Raw genomic sequence first — 19,217 nt, 5'->3', positions numbered from 1 at the left:
AGGGGTCATGTGCAGTGGCCCTGGTGGTCCGATTCCTGGCTACTGAAACTTGTTCCTGGGACCTAGTTGCCTCTCTGGTGGGGAAGGAGTAGATATACCTCTGGAATCTGTTTCCTGGCGAGCAGTTGTGTTCTAGTCTGGAGTTGCCCTCAGTGAGAGATGGCACGCAGGGGTAAGTATACTTGTAGAGGGTGTCTGGTTCAGTGGTCTTAGGATCTAATCTCTGCTTTTTTGCAGATGATGTGATTCTATCAGCTTCATGAAGTGGTGTCCCCCAGCTCGCACTAGGGAGGTTTGCAGCCGTGGAAACAAGAATTAGTGTTTTTCCAGAGTAGCTTTGCATGATTTACAGTTCATAATAATCCTTCATCTCATACCAGGATAGCCCTGCAGTTCAGCCTCAGTCTGACACATAAGACAAATATTGGATGTATAAGAAAAAAAAAAAAAAAAAAAAAAAAAAAAAAAACAGGGCAAGTTTACAGTTTACAAAGTTAATTTGAGGGAAAAAAGTTAATTTCAAATAGATAAACATGCCATCTCTAACAGTATTTTTATTTATGAGCTAAAATAAGAAAGGCACAATAGTAAATAACCACGCTGCTGCCTCTGCTTCGGTTTCCATTTGATGTTTTTATTAATCAAAACGAGTGTTGACCACGTGTCCGCACACACATAAACACAGAGCAGGCTCCATCATCACAGTATTTCCATTGAAAGCTGGAGCTTCCTGTCAGCAGGTCCACTCAGCGTGGAAGTGGGGACGGCGGCCGGGCCAACCGTTAGTACAAACACAGAACAAAATAAAAAGCAGAGTTACAGAGGCAGAGTCTCCCCCGCAGGTACAGTGTTCAGTCTACAGTCTGTTAGCGAGGCAGCTTCAACAATGCCATGAACAACGCCATCGTGCCTAAACAACAGCATCTTCACGGCCACTACAAGCAGCAGAGCCAGCAAATTCATCCTACGAGGAAGAGGAGAGGGTCACCTGACACAAACTTTCAACACCTGTCATAAACCACCAGGCAATCACAAGCAGCCTGTCCCGACTGAAAACAGATCTGGCTCAGGATTCACGCTGGAATCATTTTCCACCTGCTGATCGCTTCAGTTTCACCTCAGACGGAAAACAAAAACAAAAACAAAAAAAGGTTCTGCAGAATGATTAGCACATAAACAGGTGATCAGGGGTTTGAGAGCATCAATAAGTTTCACACAGATCATTTGAAATCATCGTTACCTGCCAGGCACTTTTATTTTGGCAGTGGAAATGAAAATAGAAGAGTGAAGGTTAAAGTCTGTAAAATTCAGATTTGACTGAATGAACGATAAGGATTTATAATCAGAATAGTCAAAAATTACAGCAAATGATTCGATTTGAAGCATCATTAGTGAGAAAATAAAGCAAACTCGTTCTGTGATTCCCATTGATCGGCCCACCCAAACTCTGATAATCACACAAACCAAAGATGGGAGTTTCTCCTTCTTTATTTTGATTCTCCGCCAACAGCTTTACCTCCGACACCTGCTTCATATAAGATGACTTCAGGCTCAAAAGAGAATCGGGTTAGAAAATGAAAATTAACTTTTACATTTATTGATTTTGCGGCACACCTGCAGTACTTTCTCAGCCCACCAGGGGGCTGCAGACGGGACACCGTAACAGCGCATTGCACGACCAGTCAGTTTATATGCTGATCTCTGGTTTTACCAGTTCAAGAACGATGGTTGTTTTTTGGTAATTTATCACAGACAGATGAAAAATAAGCCTCACTCTATGAATAAATAACTTTTTTGTGCTACATGGCAGGACTTAAAACTGTTGGTTGGACGGACACCAGGCATTTTCCCAGCCTGACGCTGAGGTCACGTGATCATCTTTCGGGGTATTGGTTCTGAATTTGGCACCACCTGTGGTCACACATGGCAAGTGCTTCAGCCCACAAGGTCCACTTACGCACACCACCTGAGCTTCGAGCCACGCCTACGTCAGCAGGTGAAGTCGCGCTCCACACCCTAAAAACGACCACTATGGAGGTCAGCCGTTATTGGTGGAGGTCGGGCGTAGGTGGTGGCGCTTTGCAGGCGGACAGCTGAAATGTTAAGCACCTCATTGTGGTAGTGTTTTTGTGTTGTTCAAACGTCCACAGAGCGCCGCCACTGTTATAACAAAAAAAAAAAAGAAAAAAAAAAGAAAACTTAATTTTAAAGATTTTGTGTGTATGAGCTGAACCTTCATTCACACAACTATCATACCCGAGATCAGCAGACTGTTACACGTACGTGACCTTTGACCTTCTTTTTAAATTAGACGAGCTAACATATGCTAACATTTACATAAGAAAAACAAAGACGAAAAATGGAAGAAAAAGTGTTACCAGTTTATTATTTCAGACGTTAGCATGACTGATAGCTAATCAATGAACTCTACAAGCTGTTAGCAGCTAGCTGCTGTAAGCATTGGTGTTATATCGCCACACAGCTCACTAGCTTTACTAGCACCTAGCCAACACCAGGTTTAAGGAGGGTGAAGAAACGGCCTAGTAATTTCTGGATAACATCCCCAGCTCGACCGATTAGCCAGCAGGAAACTGTGGTTGGTAGTAGGATAACCACCAACAGGCTGATTTACTGTAATAAACAAGCTGTTAGCTTATGGGTTTGCTAACACAGGTGGGGTTGCTAAGTTTGTTGTAGCATTCATTAGCAGCCTGGTGGTGGATCAAATTTAAAAAAACAAACAAAAAAAAAACCGTGCAACGATGGCAAGCTGATCCCAAAGCTAATTAGCAGCATGTTGGTAAGCTAATTGGGCTTTTGCAATGCTAACTCACTGACTGTTGGTAACGGTTAGTCTAGCTAGCAGGTTACATTGTGTTAGCTAGATGATGACATATTGGATTAGCCAACTGTTTATAAGCTCTTTAAGGAATGAGGAAGACTTCTGGTTGGTCAAAAGATTTTAAAGTCATCCTGACTGTTGGCGTCGTGTCAGCAGGTGTTTTCACCCAGACTGTGACAACGCAAGGCAGCAGGATCACGGCAGCTCAAACAGGATGATGGGCTAAGCCCCTCCAGGGACCGATTTAGAGTGTTCTCATTGGCTGTTTAACACTCTGGTTACCTGGAGACTGTTTGACCTGACTGATGTTTCGGCTGCTGGAAGGCTAAAGACTGCTGGAAGCTCAACACAGACTGCCTCAAGCGGGCTCGCTGAGGATGGCGGCGAACAGGATGTTGGTCCTGCAGGTTCGAGTGTTCAGGTGTTGTGAAGGAATGATGCAGCAAGTTTTAGTAAATCTCTTTCAAAAACAAAAATCCTTTGAATCTAACTCGGCGCTGTTCATACACATAATCATCATCATCATCATCATCATCATCATCATCATCATCAGGTGTCCATGTTGGAGGTCTTGATTAGTTTCCCGTTGCTGCTTCCACTGGTTCCATTCAGGCCTCATTGCCTCAGAGTGGACGAGAAGAAGAATGAGGAGGAGGAGGAAGGGGAGAGGGAGGGGGGGATGAAGGGGGTGAGCTGTTGAGGTCAGGGCTGCAGTCAGACTTCACTCCTTCCTGAGCTTCCTGCTCCTCGGAGATCTCCGCAGAACATCGTCCTCAAGCTTCTGCAGAGGAAACGAAGGCGAGACGACGAATCAGTTTAAGTCAGACAGGAAGCTCGAAGTTACTCGCTCACATCAAATCATCTGAAACAGACTGCACATCCTCAGACGGAAAATTCAATTCAGTTTTACAGCGCCAAATCACAACAACCATCACGTCAAGGCATGTACTGTAAAAACCCTACAACAGGGGTGTCAAACATCAGGCCTGTGGGCCAGAGTCAGCCCAGCAAAGACTCGAGTCATACACACTGGACAGCTTTGGAAAAATGAGGAAGGTTTTGAATGTTTTGCAGCTTCGCCTACTGATAAAGACCTCCCCCCACTCCCCCCATGACGTTCATACTACAAGCAAAGTAATTAAGTAATAGATGATCAATGAAATGACAGAAAAGCTGTGTTTACAATCTACTGTAGAGAATTCAGTTTTGTTTTGCAAAATCTACAGGTTAAAAAAGAAAACGGTTGTTTTCTGTTAACGACTCCTTTTCTTTCATTTTAATTTTTTCTCTAAAATTTAAATGATTTATTTACTACAGCAGCACCTGTTAATCATGTAGAAAAACTAAAAAAGACTCATCAAATTGCTCCTCTCTTTCTAATATTCTGATACCTGAGGGATTAAATGTGTAGTTAAACTTCTTTGTAATAACACAAAGGGAGGTTTCACCTGTCTGGACCACTTAGGGACAAAGTGGGGCTGTGTGATATGACCAAAATCTCATATCCCGATAGAAGACATTCATCGTCCCGACAACAATATATATCACAAAATTTTTACATTTTCTGTAAATTCCGTGAATCTCGGGCAAATCGACTTGTGCGTGAAGGTATACAGGAGCCACACGCTGGGTTTACTGTCTTTGTTGCCAACGACAACATATAAAAACAGTTGCTTGTCCATCCATAGTGTGGTTATTTTAAATATAAGAGAACTTTATGAAATTAATATAGCCACTACAGTGACCATGAAAACCATGAAAAAATATTGCAGTAAACAGTTCATTTTGCGACACCATGAAACAAACGATAGTGTAATATGGAACGATAGATGTTTTCATATCGTCCGATATATATCGTTATATCGAACAGCCCTAGGTCAAAGTGGGCTGTATGGGGTCTACAATGTAAAACGAGTCTGACATCCTTGCCCTACAACTATGCAGAGCAAAGCCAAAAATCAGAGGACCCCATTTGAGCAAGCACTTGGTGGCAGTAGGAAGAAAAAACTCCCTTTTAATAGGAAGACACCTCAGGCAGAACCAGACTCTGTGAGGGGCAGCCATCTGCTGAGACTGGTCGGGGGTTTAAACTCTCCTGGAAAGCAGCGAGTATTACACCTGCAGCACATTTACAGCACGCTGCAGACTGAGCTCATCCCACATTTTTACTGAATTGAGGCTTTTTCAAGTTTTCTACATTTTATGTTTCAGACTTCTTCAAAACAAATCTGAGAAAATAAAATGAAATCAAAGTTCATCTTTGCAACAAGTTTTAAAGACCGGTGTGAAGACATTTAGACAAACAAAAAACTTTTCTTTGTAAAATATAAATGACTAAAAATACAAAATAAACCTTTATTTATTTTTTACATCTTTTCAAAAGTTAAAGGAGCTGAAAAGTCACGATTGAATCTGCTGTGATGAAACTTTGCCTCACCTCATCAGCTGTGTTCTCCTTTTCTTCGTCCTCCTCTTCCTCTGCAGGTTCTTCATCTTCACTCTTGTCTGTGCCTGAAAGACAAAGATGAATCAAATTAACAAACAGCTGCAAACTCAAAAGAAACAAACAGATTCAATTTGAAGATCTCAGTAACCTGGGCTGTTCTTCTCAGCCTTCGGAGCCTCCTCAGCTTCCTCCTCCTCTTCCTCCTCCTCCTTCACATCAGGCTGAGGTTCATCGGTCTTCTTGTACTCTGCCGGCGACGCCGAACTCTTCTTCTGCAGAAGGAAACAAGGCAGTTCAAAGTGCTGCTGTGGTGGATGCTCATACTAAACAAAGTTTGTAATGATGAATTCACTGCATTTAAAGTAATCCCCTGAGCTCAGTTTATCACAGTTTTTTCAACTCTTGGATCTTTATGATGTCATACAGACAGGATATCCCAGATATGGTCACCTGAGAGGTTTGTGAGGAGCAGCCAATTAGAAGAAAGCTGGTTTAATGGGCAAGCGCTAAATCCAGGATCACATTACATGATCTGAGATTACAGCTTGTTGGTGTGTCTGATATCCTGATCAAATTAATAACACTGGTCAGTTTCAATTATGCTGCAATGTGTGTGTGTGTGGGGGGGGTGAATAACGGCCTCTTCAGGAGCAATGAACAATCAGTAAGAGGGAGAATGAGGTTTGCAAAATTTACATTATTTGTGGTGGTTTGCTAGTGATCGTTTGAAAATAGTATTATCTAAACTCTTGGGTAACATGCTGATCCTGGACCAGCGTTACAATGACGCAGGAACAACAACACGATTATTTCAGGTTCCCTCAGCTGAGGATCTAAGACTGATATAAATACACAAAGGCACCGTCACATTTATGAATGAACGGTTTTACTTTTGCAGTCAAATCACACTGCAGTTCACACCCGCACCAGTAATTTACTGTTATTACCAAACTGTCTTCTCCATGAACAAGCCAGCATGCCACAGTGGAAACAGCTGAGACGGCCAGATATGTGACGTGTTCATAGGAAACAGACTTTATAGGCCAAAGTACTGGGCCACACCTCTTAACCTTTGAATTCAAGTGTTCTCAGTCTTAGTCCTGCAGCACCTAGCCAGGGAGTCCAAACCACCTCTAGCATTAACATCAGCACAGACAGCGTGTTGCCGGGAGCTTCGGTTTCCACGGCTGAGCAGCTGCTGCAGGTGTGACGTGAAGGTGGCCCGGGATTTTGGTCCATGTAGCGTGAGTTAAACAGCAGCACTGCCTTCTCAGATCCATCATTCACAAACACATCACTGCCTTTCACTCACGGTTTTCGCCTACATTTGATAAAGAGCGCCCTTTCAGACGAGCATTTTCAGAATGTGTTGGCCAATAGGAGAACAGTTGTGCCAACAGCAGGTCTGCTGCAAAGGATTTCACCTGATTTTCCAATATTCAGAACACCAAACCACCAGTCATGAATTCTCAGTTATAATCGGTGTCACAATTACAACCAATGAGTGACAAGGTTTAATGAAACACACAAAGACTGCACTGCAACACCACAGACGCACACAAGCAGCACAAACACAACAACATGACGTGAAGCTATGCTAGCAGCAGTATCAGTCACCGGGCCGGAGGAGGCGGTGGCAGCGCGGTTAGGGCGTCCAGCGTCATTAAACTCTTCCTGCAAGCTGGTGAGACTCAAGTGACCCTGAGCTGATCCTGACGACCTCTGTGGACATCAATCAGTGCGATACAACTTAAACCATTAAAGGAAACCTCTGGAATAACAATGTGCAGTTTTGACAGCAGCCAGGAGAGGATGCCCTGAGGATCAGACTGCAGGATGGACAGAGGTTTGATTTTCTCATGTCCAATTAAAACCTTAAAATAATTATCACTAACAGTTAAAAATGCAGCTTGAATTATAACAACAGTTTATATTGATTCATTTCCACCAATCACAGGAGTCCACCTGTGAGGAAATCCTCCATGACAGCATTACACTGAGGAAAGCAGGCGGCACTGAGCTGCTCTCTTATTCCTGACAGGGTCACAGACTTCCATTGAGCCGGGCCTGAGAATGGCACCAGGAGTATGCACGCTTTTGCCCCACAAGGCTGGGTTTGCAGCATCGAACTGTGGCTCTTTGAACTGCTGGATTTTAACTTGTAAATATCAAGTTTCACATTTTCTCTACAGAAAGTTTGATGACAGTTGACATAAAACAGGAGCTTCTCCGCTGACCGAGGCATAAACATAATAAAGTCATGCATTGTTACTACCAGCAGAATATAAATGAATGAGTAACACAGTAATGTCACACAGGACTCTCTGTGCTCTGAAGAAGCAACAGCTTCACTTTTAATTCTAACTTTATTTAAACCAAGACAGAAACTTGACTTTCAAATGAGGAAACAGTTTGATGCTGCAGAGGCACAGACCCTGTGTGTGTGTGTGTGTGTGTGTGTGTGTGTGTGTGTGTGTGTGTGTGTGTGTGTGTGTGTGTGTTTCCAGTGCAGCAGAAGACGAAGATAAGGATGAGCGGCAGAGCCACGGTGAGCACGTAGACAACCCAGAGCCACGGACGCTCCTCTGCAGCGTTTAGCATCTGAGCTGCCAGCCCAGGCTGCACGACCATGAGGGGGGAAAAAACAAAACAAAACAACACACATGAGGAAACATCACGGGGCTCCCGCAGGTTAACCCAGACTACAATAAATCCACTTCACTTTACACATTTTTTTAAATGATCAGTAACGATATCAGAGTTGAACACCAAAACTCTCCCAGTCATGCTAATAAGTATGAAACGCATGGTTATTAAAGGATATCCACTAGCTCAGAGACGTTTAGAGGGATCCTTTTATTTTTGATGATTTTGGCTAAGAGCTCATGAAACTCAGTAATCCGGTTTCTCAAATGATCAGAATATTTCCTAAAAACAATCAAATCTGAGCCATAATCATCAAATTAAAACAAAAACAGGCTTGATACATTTCACTTCATACTGAAGAATATATTCAAGTTAACCTTTCGGAATAAAATTATGGGAAAAGGATTTTGTCCTTAATATTCAATTGTTTTGTGAAACATTAGTAAGGAAACTTAATTTTCTTTCATTTCATTTCTGTTGTGCAAAAATAAAATGTTAACGTGTTTGATGCTCCACTGTGAAGCTGCGCTGAGGTGTGTGAGGTCAGCCTGAGCATTTGAAACATGAGATGGTGACGGTGTCACTTCACTTTTTTAAAACTTTAATCATGGCACACACTTAATTAAAAAAAAAAAAAAAAAAAAACCCTCCCAAAACAAATACAAATCCAGTTTATCCCAGAAGACTGAATTTAATCTGATCTAATAACATGGACCCACCTCAGCGGCGCCCTCTGCTGCCTTCTTCAGCCCCCAGCTATCAGAGGCCCAGCGTTCAGCAGCGTTGCGGTCATTGGTGATGAAGAAGTTGTCGAAGAAGATGTCAGAGGTCATGGACCAGAGCTCAAGCCCCAGGGCGCTGAACGGTGACATCTTGTAGGGGTGAAGGTCCTCAAAGTACGCCGGGTTGGGGATCTTCCTTGGCTTCCAGACGCCCTGAAAACACGAAGCGTCGGAGATGAGGAGAGCCTCCAAAAGACTCCACCCCTTCCATCTAATGATCACCTCACACTGAAGTCAGACTCACCTGATAGTTGGGGTTATCAATCATGGGGGGCTTCCATTTGCCCTTGTAGTTGGGGTTGTCGATCATTGGCCGTTTCCAGGTGCCGCAGCCAGGGGCGGTCTCACAAGCGGGGTTAGGGATCTGAGGGGCCTCCCACTCTCCGTCCATGTCCTCATCCCTGACAGGCACGAAGAGTACTCTGTTATCTTCTTTATACTGGAATACAGGTTTTACTGGGACTATTTTCAGCAGTGGATTAATCCACGGGCTTTGTCAGGAAAGCGGTTCACAGTGAAAAGAAAATCTGCGTTCCGTTTGCTTTAGACATTTCTTTCCTTCCACCTGCTCCGGGCCGACAGGCAGGTGTAACTCACCAGTCTTCAGGTTTGATGGCGTCAGGGTCTCCGATGTACTCGGGCTCATCGTCCAGCCAGCCATCGGGTTTCACCGCAGATTCATCTGGAATCTGAGCCGGAGCGTCTTCATCCCTGCAAACACACAACAACCCAAGTCTGCTGTCACAGAGCGGCAAACATGGAAGCACCAAACCTGCAGTTCCTCTAACATCCAGCAGAGGCTCCAGCAGTGAGTCGGTCACAATGACAGGTGGATTGTGACACAGGCGGTCGTAGCTGATAGCCGTCTCCTAGGGTTCCCCTTAGCTAATTGGAGTCTCTGAACTGGACCTCCGCACAGTTTTTGTGCCGTTGGAACATTTTTAATGACATCATCTGACCAATAATATAGCTGCTGTGAGGACACTGTACTTACAGGAAAACATGAAGTAAGCCTTTGATTTCTAAATAGACATGGATTATGTTTTTCATACATTCTGAATCTGTTATTGAAGTAAGAAGCAGCACCATCTCCAGATTTTAATTATTTATTTATTTATTTTTTTTACACTTATGGAGGGTTTACTTTATTTCCCCCCTTTTAAATAAATTGTAGGAATTTCTTTTCCCTTTTTAAACTTAGTTAAAATTTTAAGATCTTCAATTCAGAAAAAGTAAACAATCTCAGAAATCAAGACTGACCCCGTGATGCTTTTACTGCAAACATGTTTACTTCAGTTCCAGTCGTGCAGCCGTGGCTCAGTTTGTTTTCTTGAGGTCAAACACTTGGATGAAAGTTTGAGCAAACTGAAAATGAAACCCTTGTACTGACCAATCCTCGGGTTTGACGGAGTCCGGGTCCTGGATCTTGGGCCTCTCATCCCAGTCCTCGGGTTTGTGGTCATCAGGGTCCTCGATCTCAGCGGGGGGGTTCACAGCGGGAGTCATGTCCGTCAGCAGGTTGCCGCTGTTCACGACCGTCTGATCCACCAACACCTCAAAGCTGTTGTCAGAGTTCACCACTTTTGGAGGCAACAGAGACGAGTTAGGCACTCAAAGAAAAAAAAAATCAAAATCAAAACCTGCAGTTCCTCTAACGTCCAGCAGAGGCCCCAGCAGGGCATCAGTCCCCACAGACTCCCATGTTAACATTTACAGCAGAAATAAACACGTTTGGAGCCTGTGCGTCTCACCCAGCGTGTACAGGTGAGTCTTCTTGTCGGTGAAGTACGTCCTCAGGTCGGCGTCGGGTTTCTTAGCGTGTTTCTCTTCGTACTCTCCGGTTTTGGGGTTTTTGTGCCTGAAGATGAAGTGCAGCTTGTAGTCTTCTCCACATTTGTCGGGTCCAAACATGATGGTGTATGGAGTTTTATCCACAAACTGGTCCTGCAGACACACATGGACATGTTACAGCGCTTACCTGCCTCGTAGCCTGCAGGTGTTTTTATCAGTGACTTATTTGAGTGATCAATAAGAACATTTCATAGATATATCATAGATCTGCCTCTTTGGCTCATGAGAGGAAGATGAGTTAATGAGTTAGATCACGAGTCGAACAACATTTAAAACCTTTTTAAGTCACTGTCCTGCTTTTCCTTTTGAAGTGGCATCATTAATAAACTGAATTAACGTGTGTGGGAATCGCACTGACCAGGTCAAGGTCGGGCGTCTCAGTCAGTAACTTTACATAGGCGCCGCCGCAGTCGATACCCGACTGGAAGTTCACCTCATACCTGAACACAGACAGATGACACTACTGATCAGTACCTTTCAGACTGAGAACACCTGGGTGTTCACACCCATCTACCAATCAGAGTTTCAAATGTGAATCAGACATTAAAGCTGTCCTTACTGGATGACAAGGGGCATGGTTTCAAAGGTGAAAGGTCGCAGCAGGTGGGCTGAGATGGCATGATGTTTGGCTCGAGACTTCAGGACCAGACCTTTGTCGCCGGGCAGCTTACTGTCCTTCATCTCCTCCACAGCCCATTTACCTGTTAACATCGTCATCATCATCAGACAAACACTAAAACAAGGCGGTAATCTTCGTTACAGTGGCCTTTTTAGGACATCCCAGGCTCAGCTGATGTAATATCTAATGTAAAAAACTGCTCCTGCACGTTATCATGTACATGATGAGGTTACAGATCTGCACTCACCGTCGTACTTCGCGATCTCTTCGTCTGCATCATCCTTCTTGGCGTTGGACAGAATCCACCTGAAACAGCACAGAGGGTTACGACTCCGCTGCAGCTCTGAGGTTTACAGGTAGATGTACACGTGTGCACCGACTCCTCTGCAGCATTTTTCACAGATCAAACACAGAGGCTTTTCTTTGATGAAACTGATGATCAAATTAAACCATATGACTGTTTCACTAATCGATTGTCTTGATAACTGCTGGGAGAATAACTTCAGCTAATTGTTCCAAACTCTGGGCTGATCTGATAGGTTTAAATCTGCTAACGTTACAAACAAACCATCACTAGGTTACAGCAAGCTGGCTCTGCGCCAGTGAGGGGGTGTCCTTAAATCCTTAACTGACCAGTTGGCATGCATTAGTGGGATGCTAGCACGTGTAAAAAGCTTTAAAGTAAGAAAAAGAAAACATGAAAGTGAAGGTTATGATTCATGCTCATGTGGTGCTCACCCATCCAGTGTCCCCTTATCAAAAGACTCTGCAATGAAGTGTTCCCCCTTTGGCTCAGGAGCTTTGTAGGTCACCTGAGTGAAGAAATGAAAGTAAGTTATAACATCGTCATGTGCAGGTTAACCAACACATTTGTTTGATTCGTCCTCCTCTTCCTATCTCGTTTGAGCTCAAAGCCTTTCAGATGTGTTCACGTTACCTCAGCTCTACTCTGAATAACCAGTCAGACTGGAAGTGAAGCAAACATGATCAAAACTGTGGAAATGATTCATGAGCAGGTTTCTGTCTAAAACCTGCCGACTCCAAGAAAATTCACCCATTAAGTCATTAGACTGAATTATTCTGAGGTCCGACTCTTAGTCTGTGTCTATAGAGAGAATGCAGGTCAGTAGACCAGCAGGTCAGATCACTGCTCTCTCATCAGACCCACTTCCTGACCTGATTGGTTAATGGGTAACAGACACTTCTGGGTTAAACATTCAAAACCTCAGAATGAGCCAAAACAAACGCTGAGAGCAGAGCAGTTATAATCCTTACAGGTAAAAACTTCAATCGAGTTAACTTTATTCATACAACCAAAAACATAGACAAACAATTTTAACAGCTTTCAGAAAAACAAGAAACAAGTAACTTAAAAACCTTTTTAACGTGTCGGTAAATAAAAAATTAGGACATCACTGATGCTTCATATGCAGCCTTTTATAAACCAGTCATCAGTGATGGTCAGGTTTACATCCAGGAGCTCAGTCGTGGTGTGCTGCTCTCTCGTGTGCCATTTTTATTTTTGTTAATGACGTTGTCTCAGACATTCTCTTGGCTGAAGTTTGATCCCTTTTCATCTGCCCATCAGGTATTCTCAACATTAACTTTAATTGAGAACAGTTTAACCCTCTTCCTTCATCCTCCCTGTGCTGTTTAGTTTTCTGTATTTGTTTACTTACAAAGTTATAGCACATTTGTACGTTTTAGTTTATTCCTTCAGTCAGCGTATGGGATATCACCTGTAAATGGAGAGTAGCTGATAACAAGCTGCCAACTCAGATAAATCTTGTAAGTCGTGTTTTTCACGGATGCTGGAGGTTAAACTTGATCGTAACAGCTGGGAGAACAGCAATGTTGATCATTTTACTGAAACTGAAAGAATCTGGACCATTTTGAAGGCTCAGTGGAGCCTCAGAATTTGACTTTAGGAACTGATGGAAAATCTGGACCTGGAGATGGTTTCTGTCTGATTTAGTTTGGTGCCCCCTAGTGTGCAGACCCATGTAACTACAGCTTCTATTGAAAATAAACTACGTGACTTTATGAAACTTAAAAAAAAAAAAAAAAAAGATTTTCTACCATCTGCAAATTTATCATTAACAGGAATTCATGAAAAACACATCTTTTTTATTAATAATAAAATAAAAATAAATAAAGCTGTTTTACCTGTGGACTGGGAGGGGTTTTAGGAGCAGGTGGAGCTTCATCTTGCACATCGTCCTCCAGATCCTCATCTCCAGCCAAGCTCAGGTCCATTTCATCCTCCACGTCAGCGTCATCGCCATCCAGACCGTCTTCGACCAGATCGTCACCCCGAGAGACAGGGGCCAAACTGAGGCAGAGGAGGCCCGCCGCCAGGAGAACAAACAACCCAACCCGCTGATTCATAGTCTGCACAGAGAGGAGCAGAAAACCCGTCACACCTGGATTTGAATAGCAAGCAGGGCCGGGCCAAAAACCCGTGATTTTAGTTATACAGAGATTTCTCCCATTTTATTGTTTTTTTTTAATAAATAACAACAAAAATCCACACAGTCGTGTTCCTCCATCATTAACAGACTGCCAACCTGCGTTTCATCTATCACCATGGTGACCAACCACGGAGCGCCCACAGGACGTGCTCCTCGGCTCCTTTTAACCCTAATGAGATTATACCCCGAGAGATTACAGCAGCACCCCGGTACAAGCATAAATGCACGCAGACACGCACGCAGACACGCACGCAGACACACACCTCTATCACTACCTTAGTTGTTCTATGGGTTATTTAACATGAGATGCTGTGTCAGTCATGACTGATGACTGACTTCCTGTCGTCTTTCAGTGCAGCAATGCCGTGATTACACAACTAATGTTAAGCTGCTGCGTTCAGTGACCATCAGAAAAAACAGGCCCAAAAAGGTTCTGTGTTCCTGAACCACATTAAACAACAAAAATCAGGACTTTACAACATCAACTGGTAAAAATCTCTCAAAAAGATGTGTCACATCAGGGCTCAGCGACCCCAACTGCTACTTGGGTTTACATTTGTTCTTACATTGATGCTTTTCATTGCCACTAATGACAGTAAAAATTTTTTAGCCTGATAAGAAAGTGATAAAGATAATCAGGGACATCGCCGTGTACACTGGAAAAAAGTAAAACCAATGCTCGGAGTATCCACTAAAATCACTGACGGCCGAGCTTGGTCTCCTAAAAGGAAAAGTAAACAAGCTCACTGAAATCAGTCAGCAGAAGCTGTAGCCTGCCTTCTTAAAGTTACGAATATATCACACTACATATACACTCTGTGATGAAGCACAGCACCACACTCATCTGTCACATACATACTCTGTAATTCAAATATTTGCAGAAGAAGAATGTGTGTGGACGCCCAAACAGAGAACCTAAATCTGGAGCAAACCAGGGAAAGACGGATCTGGAGTTGATTTTGCATCTGATAGATATTAACGGAAGTGGTGCAGTGCAGGTGCAGTGCAGGTGCAGTGCAGGTGCAGCTGCAGGCGGAGCAGTCTCAAATAGAGATAAGACTGGTGACGTATTTAAATGAGAAAAATTTTTTAGACTGGCTGACTAATCTAAAGACAAAGTTCTCCATCATTCATCATCCTCCATTAAATCTGAGGAGGAAAAGATTCATGATCCAGATCATCTGTACCACATGACAGGAAGTGCAAAACCTTCTGACCCCAAGTGTCTCTATTAATATTTATTCCAGCAGATTTGGCTCATCTGAGCTGGTCTTCCAACCATCATCCATCTATGCTGAGACATGAGCTGCTCTAAAAGGTAATCTAATTACCGATCAGTCCGATTGGTGCCAAGTAAAAAGAAAACAATCTGGTCACATGACAGGAAGTGCATTAAGATTAAGAAAGGCAAGAAAAGTGGATCCTGAAGTTAAGCACATCTCACTCAGCAGACTGCCAGCTAATCAGATTAGCCTTTCAGCCAGATTAGCATATCTGCCAGCACTAGTCGTTAGCTTAGCATCAAAGGCGTTTTGTGGGGTCTGAAGGAGCCTGAACTTTAAAACATTTCTGTCCTTAATCCTAGTCAGGTTAGTTTTGTTTCTGTGCACGGGAGGGTCATCTGTCAGGCTATTGCTTAAATGTGTAAAGTGGATATGCATACACCTAACAGGACAAACGGTGGAGCTCAGACTGCTGCAGGTGTTCAGGTTATGTACAGTAAAACAGCATGTGTCAGTTAAATCGTAACCAAACAGGATGGACTGGTTAGCATTTAGGCTGAACAATGAACCCGAAAAACTGAATAACTCAAGAACAGGCCCAACTCACTCAGTCTGTGGTCGTGCCAAAAAACAGTTTGAATTAACGTTATGATGCGTTTAGAAAACCAAAGAGCAGAAATAAGATTAAAATCCCAAATCCTGTCACTGCCGTGTCTGAATTCAAACGTGGTCAGGTTGTTTTGGCTCAGTTTGTTTCTAATTTATGATTTTTTTTTTCCCTGCGACAGACTGGGCAGGGTGTACACCACTGGGATAGGCAGAAGCCCCACTACGAAGTGGATATGCAGAAGAGAATGGAATTATTTATGTTCTGTTAAGGATCAATGATACGGTTTTTATTTGTCAGGTAATTTTATCAATTAAAGAGTCACTGCGTGTAAGCCCTCATATTCCCACCAAAGATTGTCCCTGTAATCTAAGCGAGATGAAGAGATGATCGTATATTCCTTCAGTAAGCAAGCATGCATATGCTACTTTTAAATGTGGGAACAGAAACCATCTCGACTTATGCGCCTAACAGATCTTGGAGCAGTTCGCTTTGTTCTTGCTAACTTAAGAGACTCGCTACTCAGACACTTCTTGTACCCTTTCATTTTTTTACAGTCTTGTTTAAAAAAAAAAAAAAAAATCTACAGAGAGCATCCAGCTGTGATGTCTTTGCAGCTGTCCTTACAGTGATGTTGATCTACAGGAAGTAAAAGTCAAAGATTTCTGCAGATTAACATGTCTATATCGCCACCTGCAGACATCCTGGAGTAAACGCTACGAGCGGCGGCCCTTTGAGCCAGACTTTACAATGAAAAACAGCTACTAACTTAGGGAAACGCTGGGCTGTCTAGTATATTTAATATTAACATTTTAATCTTACTTTACATATACAGCTGAAAGAAGCAAAGAAAAAAATTATAGTTCAATAAATATCAAATGTTTAGTTAATGAAGAAATGTCTTAAAACAATCCAGATGTTAATCCTGATCGATGTGATCTTGATCAATTCACGATCATGGAGCAATTCAACTTTAACATTAAGAATTTGAGCTTTTCAGCATCACCGTTTTGGTGTTTTGAACCCAGGTGAGATCTGAGAGGGGTGGATATGATGGAGTGATCTGTCAATGATGAAGGAGCACCGCCCATAGCGTCCCCAACTTCCCAGGGTTCTTTCTGACCATAAAAAAGGTACTTTTGGCTACTTGCTTACCCCACAGGTAACCGGAAATGAACTAGCAACCTTTTGTTTGCAAACGTGTAAATGACACCAAACATCATGCTTAACTCAGTATCGTGTTAAACCAGCCTAAGAGCATTCTATGGGCTCAAAATGTGGTCATAAATATTTTGTACTTGTAAATCAGTTTTGTACTTGTAAATCAGGATTTGTATGTGTAAAAAGAATTTGTGCGTGCGTAAAAAAGATTTGTATGTGTAAAAAGAATTTGTGCGTGTGTAAAAAATCTGCAGTGTCTACCTGTAATGATGCTAACACACCTGTGACAGCGGACAGGTGAATGGAGGTCAGTCATGAAAGCAGGTAGCTTATGATTGACTTTTTTTTGTTTGTTTGTTTGTTTTTATACACCCATTTCTTTCTGCCAGCCTTCTGCAGGCTTTGCTACCCGGATCTTAAAGCGCAGTCTTCTCTGGACAGTTTAACAGCTGATCCTAAACCCTTCAAAGAGCCCGAAAACACCGCCCACCTCCCTCCTCCAGATCCCTGCTTAGCCCAATGTTAGCATAGCACCTTACGAAACACCCGACTTTGAATGAAGCATTCGGACCAACTTTAGCTTCGCTGTGAGAAAAAATCCGACTGTACTCCACGTTAATCAAATCAGATCACCGGGACAAGTCTCGGGTTTAAGGTGCGTTTATTACCCGCTAACGGAGGCCACGGCAGCGGGCTAACGGCTAGCTGGGTTCACCTGCGGTTAATTAGCCATCAGCCCGGTGCTAACTGCCCGCCGGAGACACGGAGAGCAGATTTAACGGATAGAAACCGACAGCATGTAAATAACTACAGCCCGGGCGACGCGAACGGAACACCACCTGTCAGAAAACAGTTATATTCGGCTGAGCTACCTTTTAAAAATTCTCATTTATCGGCGTTTTCACTCACCTCAAGCTCACCCGTGCACCGCCTGGGAACTACTGAGGAGGGTCACGTGGGGTCCTGGAGGGCACTAACCGCCTTCCCCCGTCGCCGATTGGTTCTCCAGCGCGTAACTTTGACGTTTCCTGTCAACTGTCAGGAGCTGATTGGTCAACAGAAACTGTCGCTCGACCCGCCCATATGGAGCTGCACCTCGTGGACAGCGATGATTGGATGAGCTGCCAGGGGAAGTGTGCCCTGATTGGCTGTAGTCATGCTTATGAAAAGGCTTAAGAATGCGGGATGAGATTGAAACTGATTTTTGCAGATCTTGATTCATAAACTGATTTAATTCGGTTCTAACCTACTAAAGTATTTGATTGGATAAAACTACTAAACTATTGGATAAAACTTTCTGAATTTCCAAAGCTATTTAATTCATAACTCAATTTAATTATGACTTTTTAAAATTTATGCTAACTGTAACCAAAGCATACAGTCTCTGGGGAGCACTTTTATTCAGTGCAGAAACAAAGGTCAAATTTATTGTAAAAAGTATTTATTACATGTATTTCTAATCTGACAGCACCTGAATTACACATTTGATACACAAATATGAGATAAAACAACTAAAAAACTTACTTCTACTTTAATAAGAAACAAAAATGAATTTTCAACTGTTTTTGTGCACACAGTAAACATGCACACCGGTCTGCACTAAAAAACTGTTTGGTAAAGTCTAGGGGGGAAAAGCATGTGTGTGTTGTTTACCTGGGAAATCGGGATTTAAATGTGTGTGTGGTTTCTGTGTGCAAAGGTTGGGGGTCCTTTGACCTGTGAAGTGGTGTCATTGTTAGTGTGATCATCACTGAAACAACAGCCAACAACTGAGCTGGCTCAGCTTCTTCTTTGATGCAAAGCGAGACCTCCAGGCCTGAAAAATTAGTCCAGCTCTGAAGATCCTCTAATGTCTACCTAAAGCTCCAGTAGTGAGTCAGCTAATTGGAGCCTCTGAACTGGACCCGTGGACTGTGTTTGTACTGTTTGAGCCTTTTAGAACATTTTTAATGCAATTATCTAATATGGCTGCTGTGTGGTAAATTCAATAAACAGACCATCCAACAGGTCTGTTTATTGATGACCTTCCAGCTGTCCCCAGAGATTTGGGTACCCTCCTGGTCTTGAACACGGATCTTCTGTGTATTAGCTGAAGGTGTTAATCCCTACACTATGGAGCCACAGATAGTGATGCTTTATCATCGAAGAAAATGTTCTGATGCTTGACTCTGTGTCAGAGCAGAACTCTGAGAATCATGTGATCTTCCTGCATGTGACTGCCACACCACATGCTGCCGTTACCCTTTTAAACGGAAGCTCAGTTCTCTTCCAGAGCTAGTTGTTAAAGGTACCCATCCACCTGCTGAATTATTTGTGACTTTTAAAGTGATCGTAATTAAAAGAGTTAATTTTTTCAGTCTTCAGCACTTCTTGTCACCTGACTTTTTTCAGATTGAGGTGGACATAAACTCACTTTTAAATTCAAATCAATTCAGTTTGATTTAGATTAGGCTCATCAAAAACTCAAAACACATCATATTGTAAGGTAAAGACCTTACCTACAAGACTATAGAAAATGTTCTGTTCTCCACCTGAAATGAAGATCACAGAGTCTGTGTGATGAAGCAGC

The 19,217-nt window shown here is 42.9% G+C and overlaps 1 protein-coding gene across 1 annotated transcript; it reads right to left on the bottom strand.

The window, feature by feature from the left end:
• Positions 1 to 2,358: 2,358 nt before the first annotated feature.
• On the bottom strand, positions 2,359 to 17,662 carry canx (calnexin). Its single transcript, XM_039621641.1, has 15 exons — positions 17,558 to 17,662; positions 13,353 to 13,577; positions 11,925 to 11,998; positions 11,434 to 11,492; positions 11,127 to 11,268; positions 10,926 to 11,007; positions 10,468 to 10,660; positions 10,107 to 10,296; positions 9,314 to 9,427; positions 8,961 to 9,117; positions 8,654 to 8,869; positions 7,790 to 7,907; positions 5,437 to 5,562; positions 5,280 to 5,353; positions 2,359 to 3,623 (listed from the first exon to the last, which is right to left on the bottom strand). Exons 2-15 carry the CDS (start codon positions 13,572 to 13,574, stop codon positions 3,564 to 3,566), a joined length of 1,827 nt encoding a protein of 608 aa, XP_039477575.1. The 5' UTR covers positions 13,575 to 13,577; positions 17,558 to 17,662; the 3' UTR covers positions 2,359 to 3,563.
• Positions 17,663 to 19,217: the final 1,555 nt, after the last annotated feature.

This window comes from Oreochromis aureus, linkage group 2 (genome assembly GCF_013358895.1).
Source record: "Oreochromis aureus strain Israel breed Guangdong linkage group 2, ZZ_aureus, whole genome shotgun sequence".
Lineage (NCBI taxonomy): Eukaryota > Metazoa > Chordata > Actinopteri > Cichliformes > Cichlidae > Oreochromis > Oreochromis aureus.
This window is presented reverse-complemented; position numbering and strand designations above follow the sequence as displayed.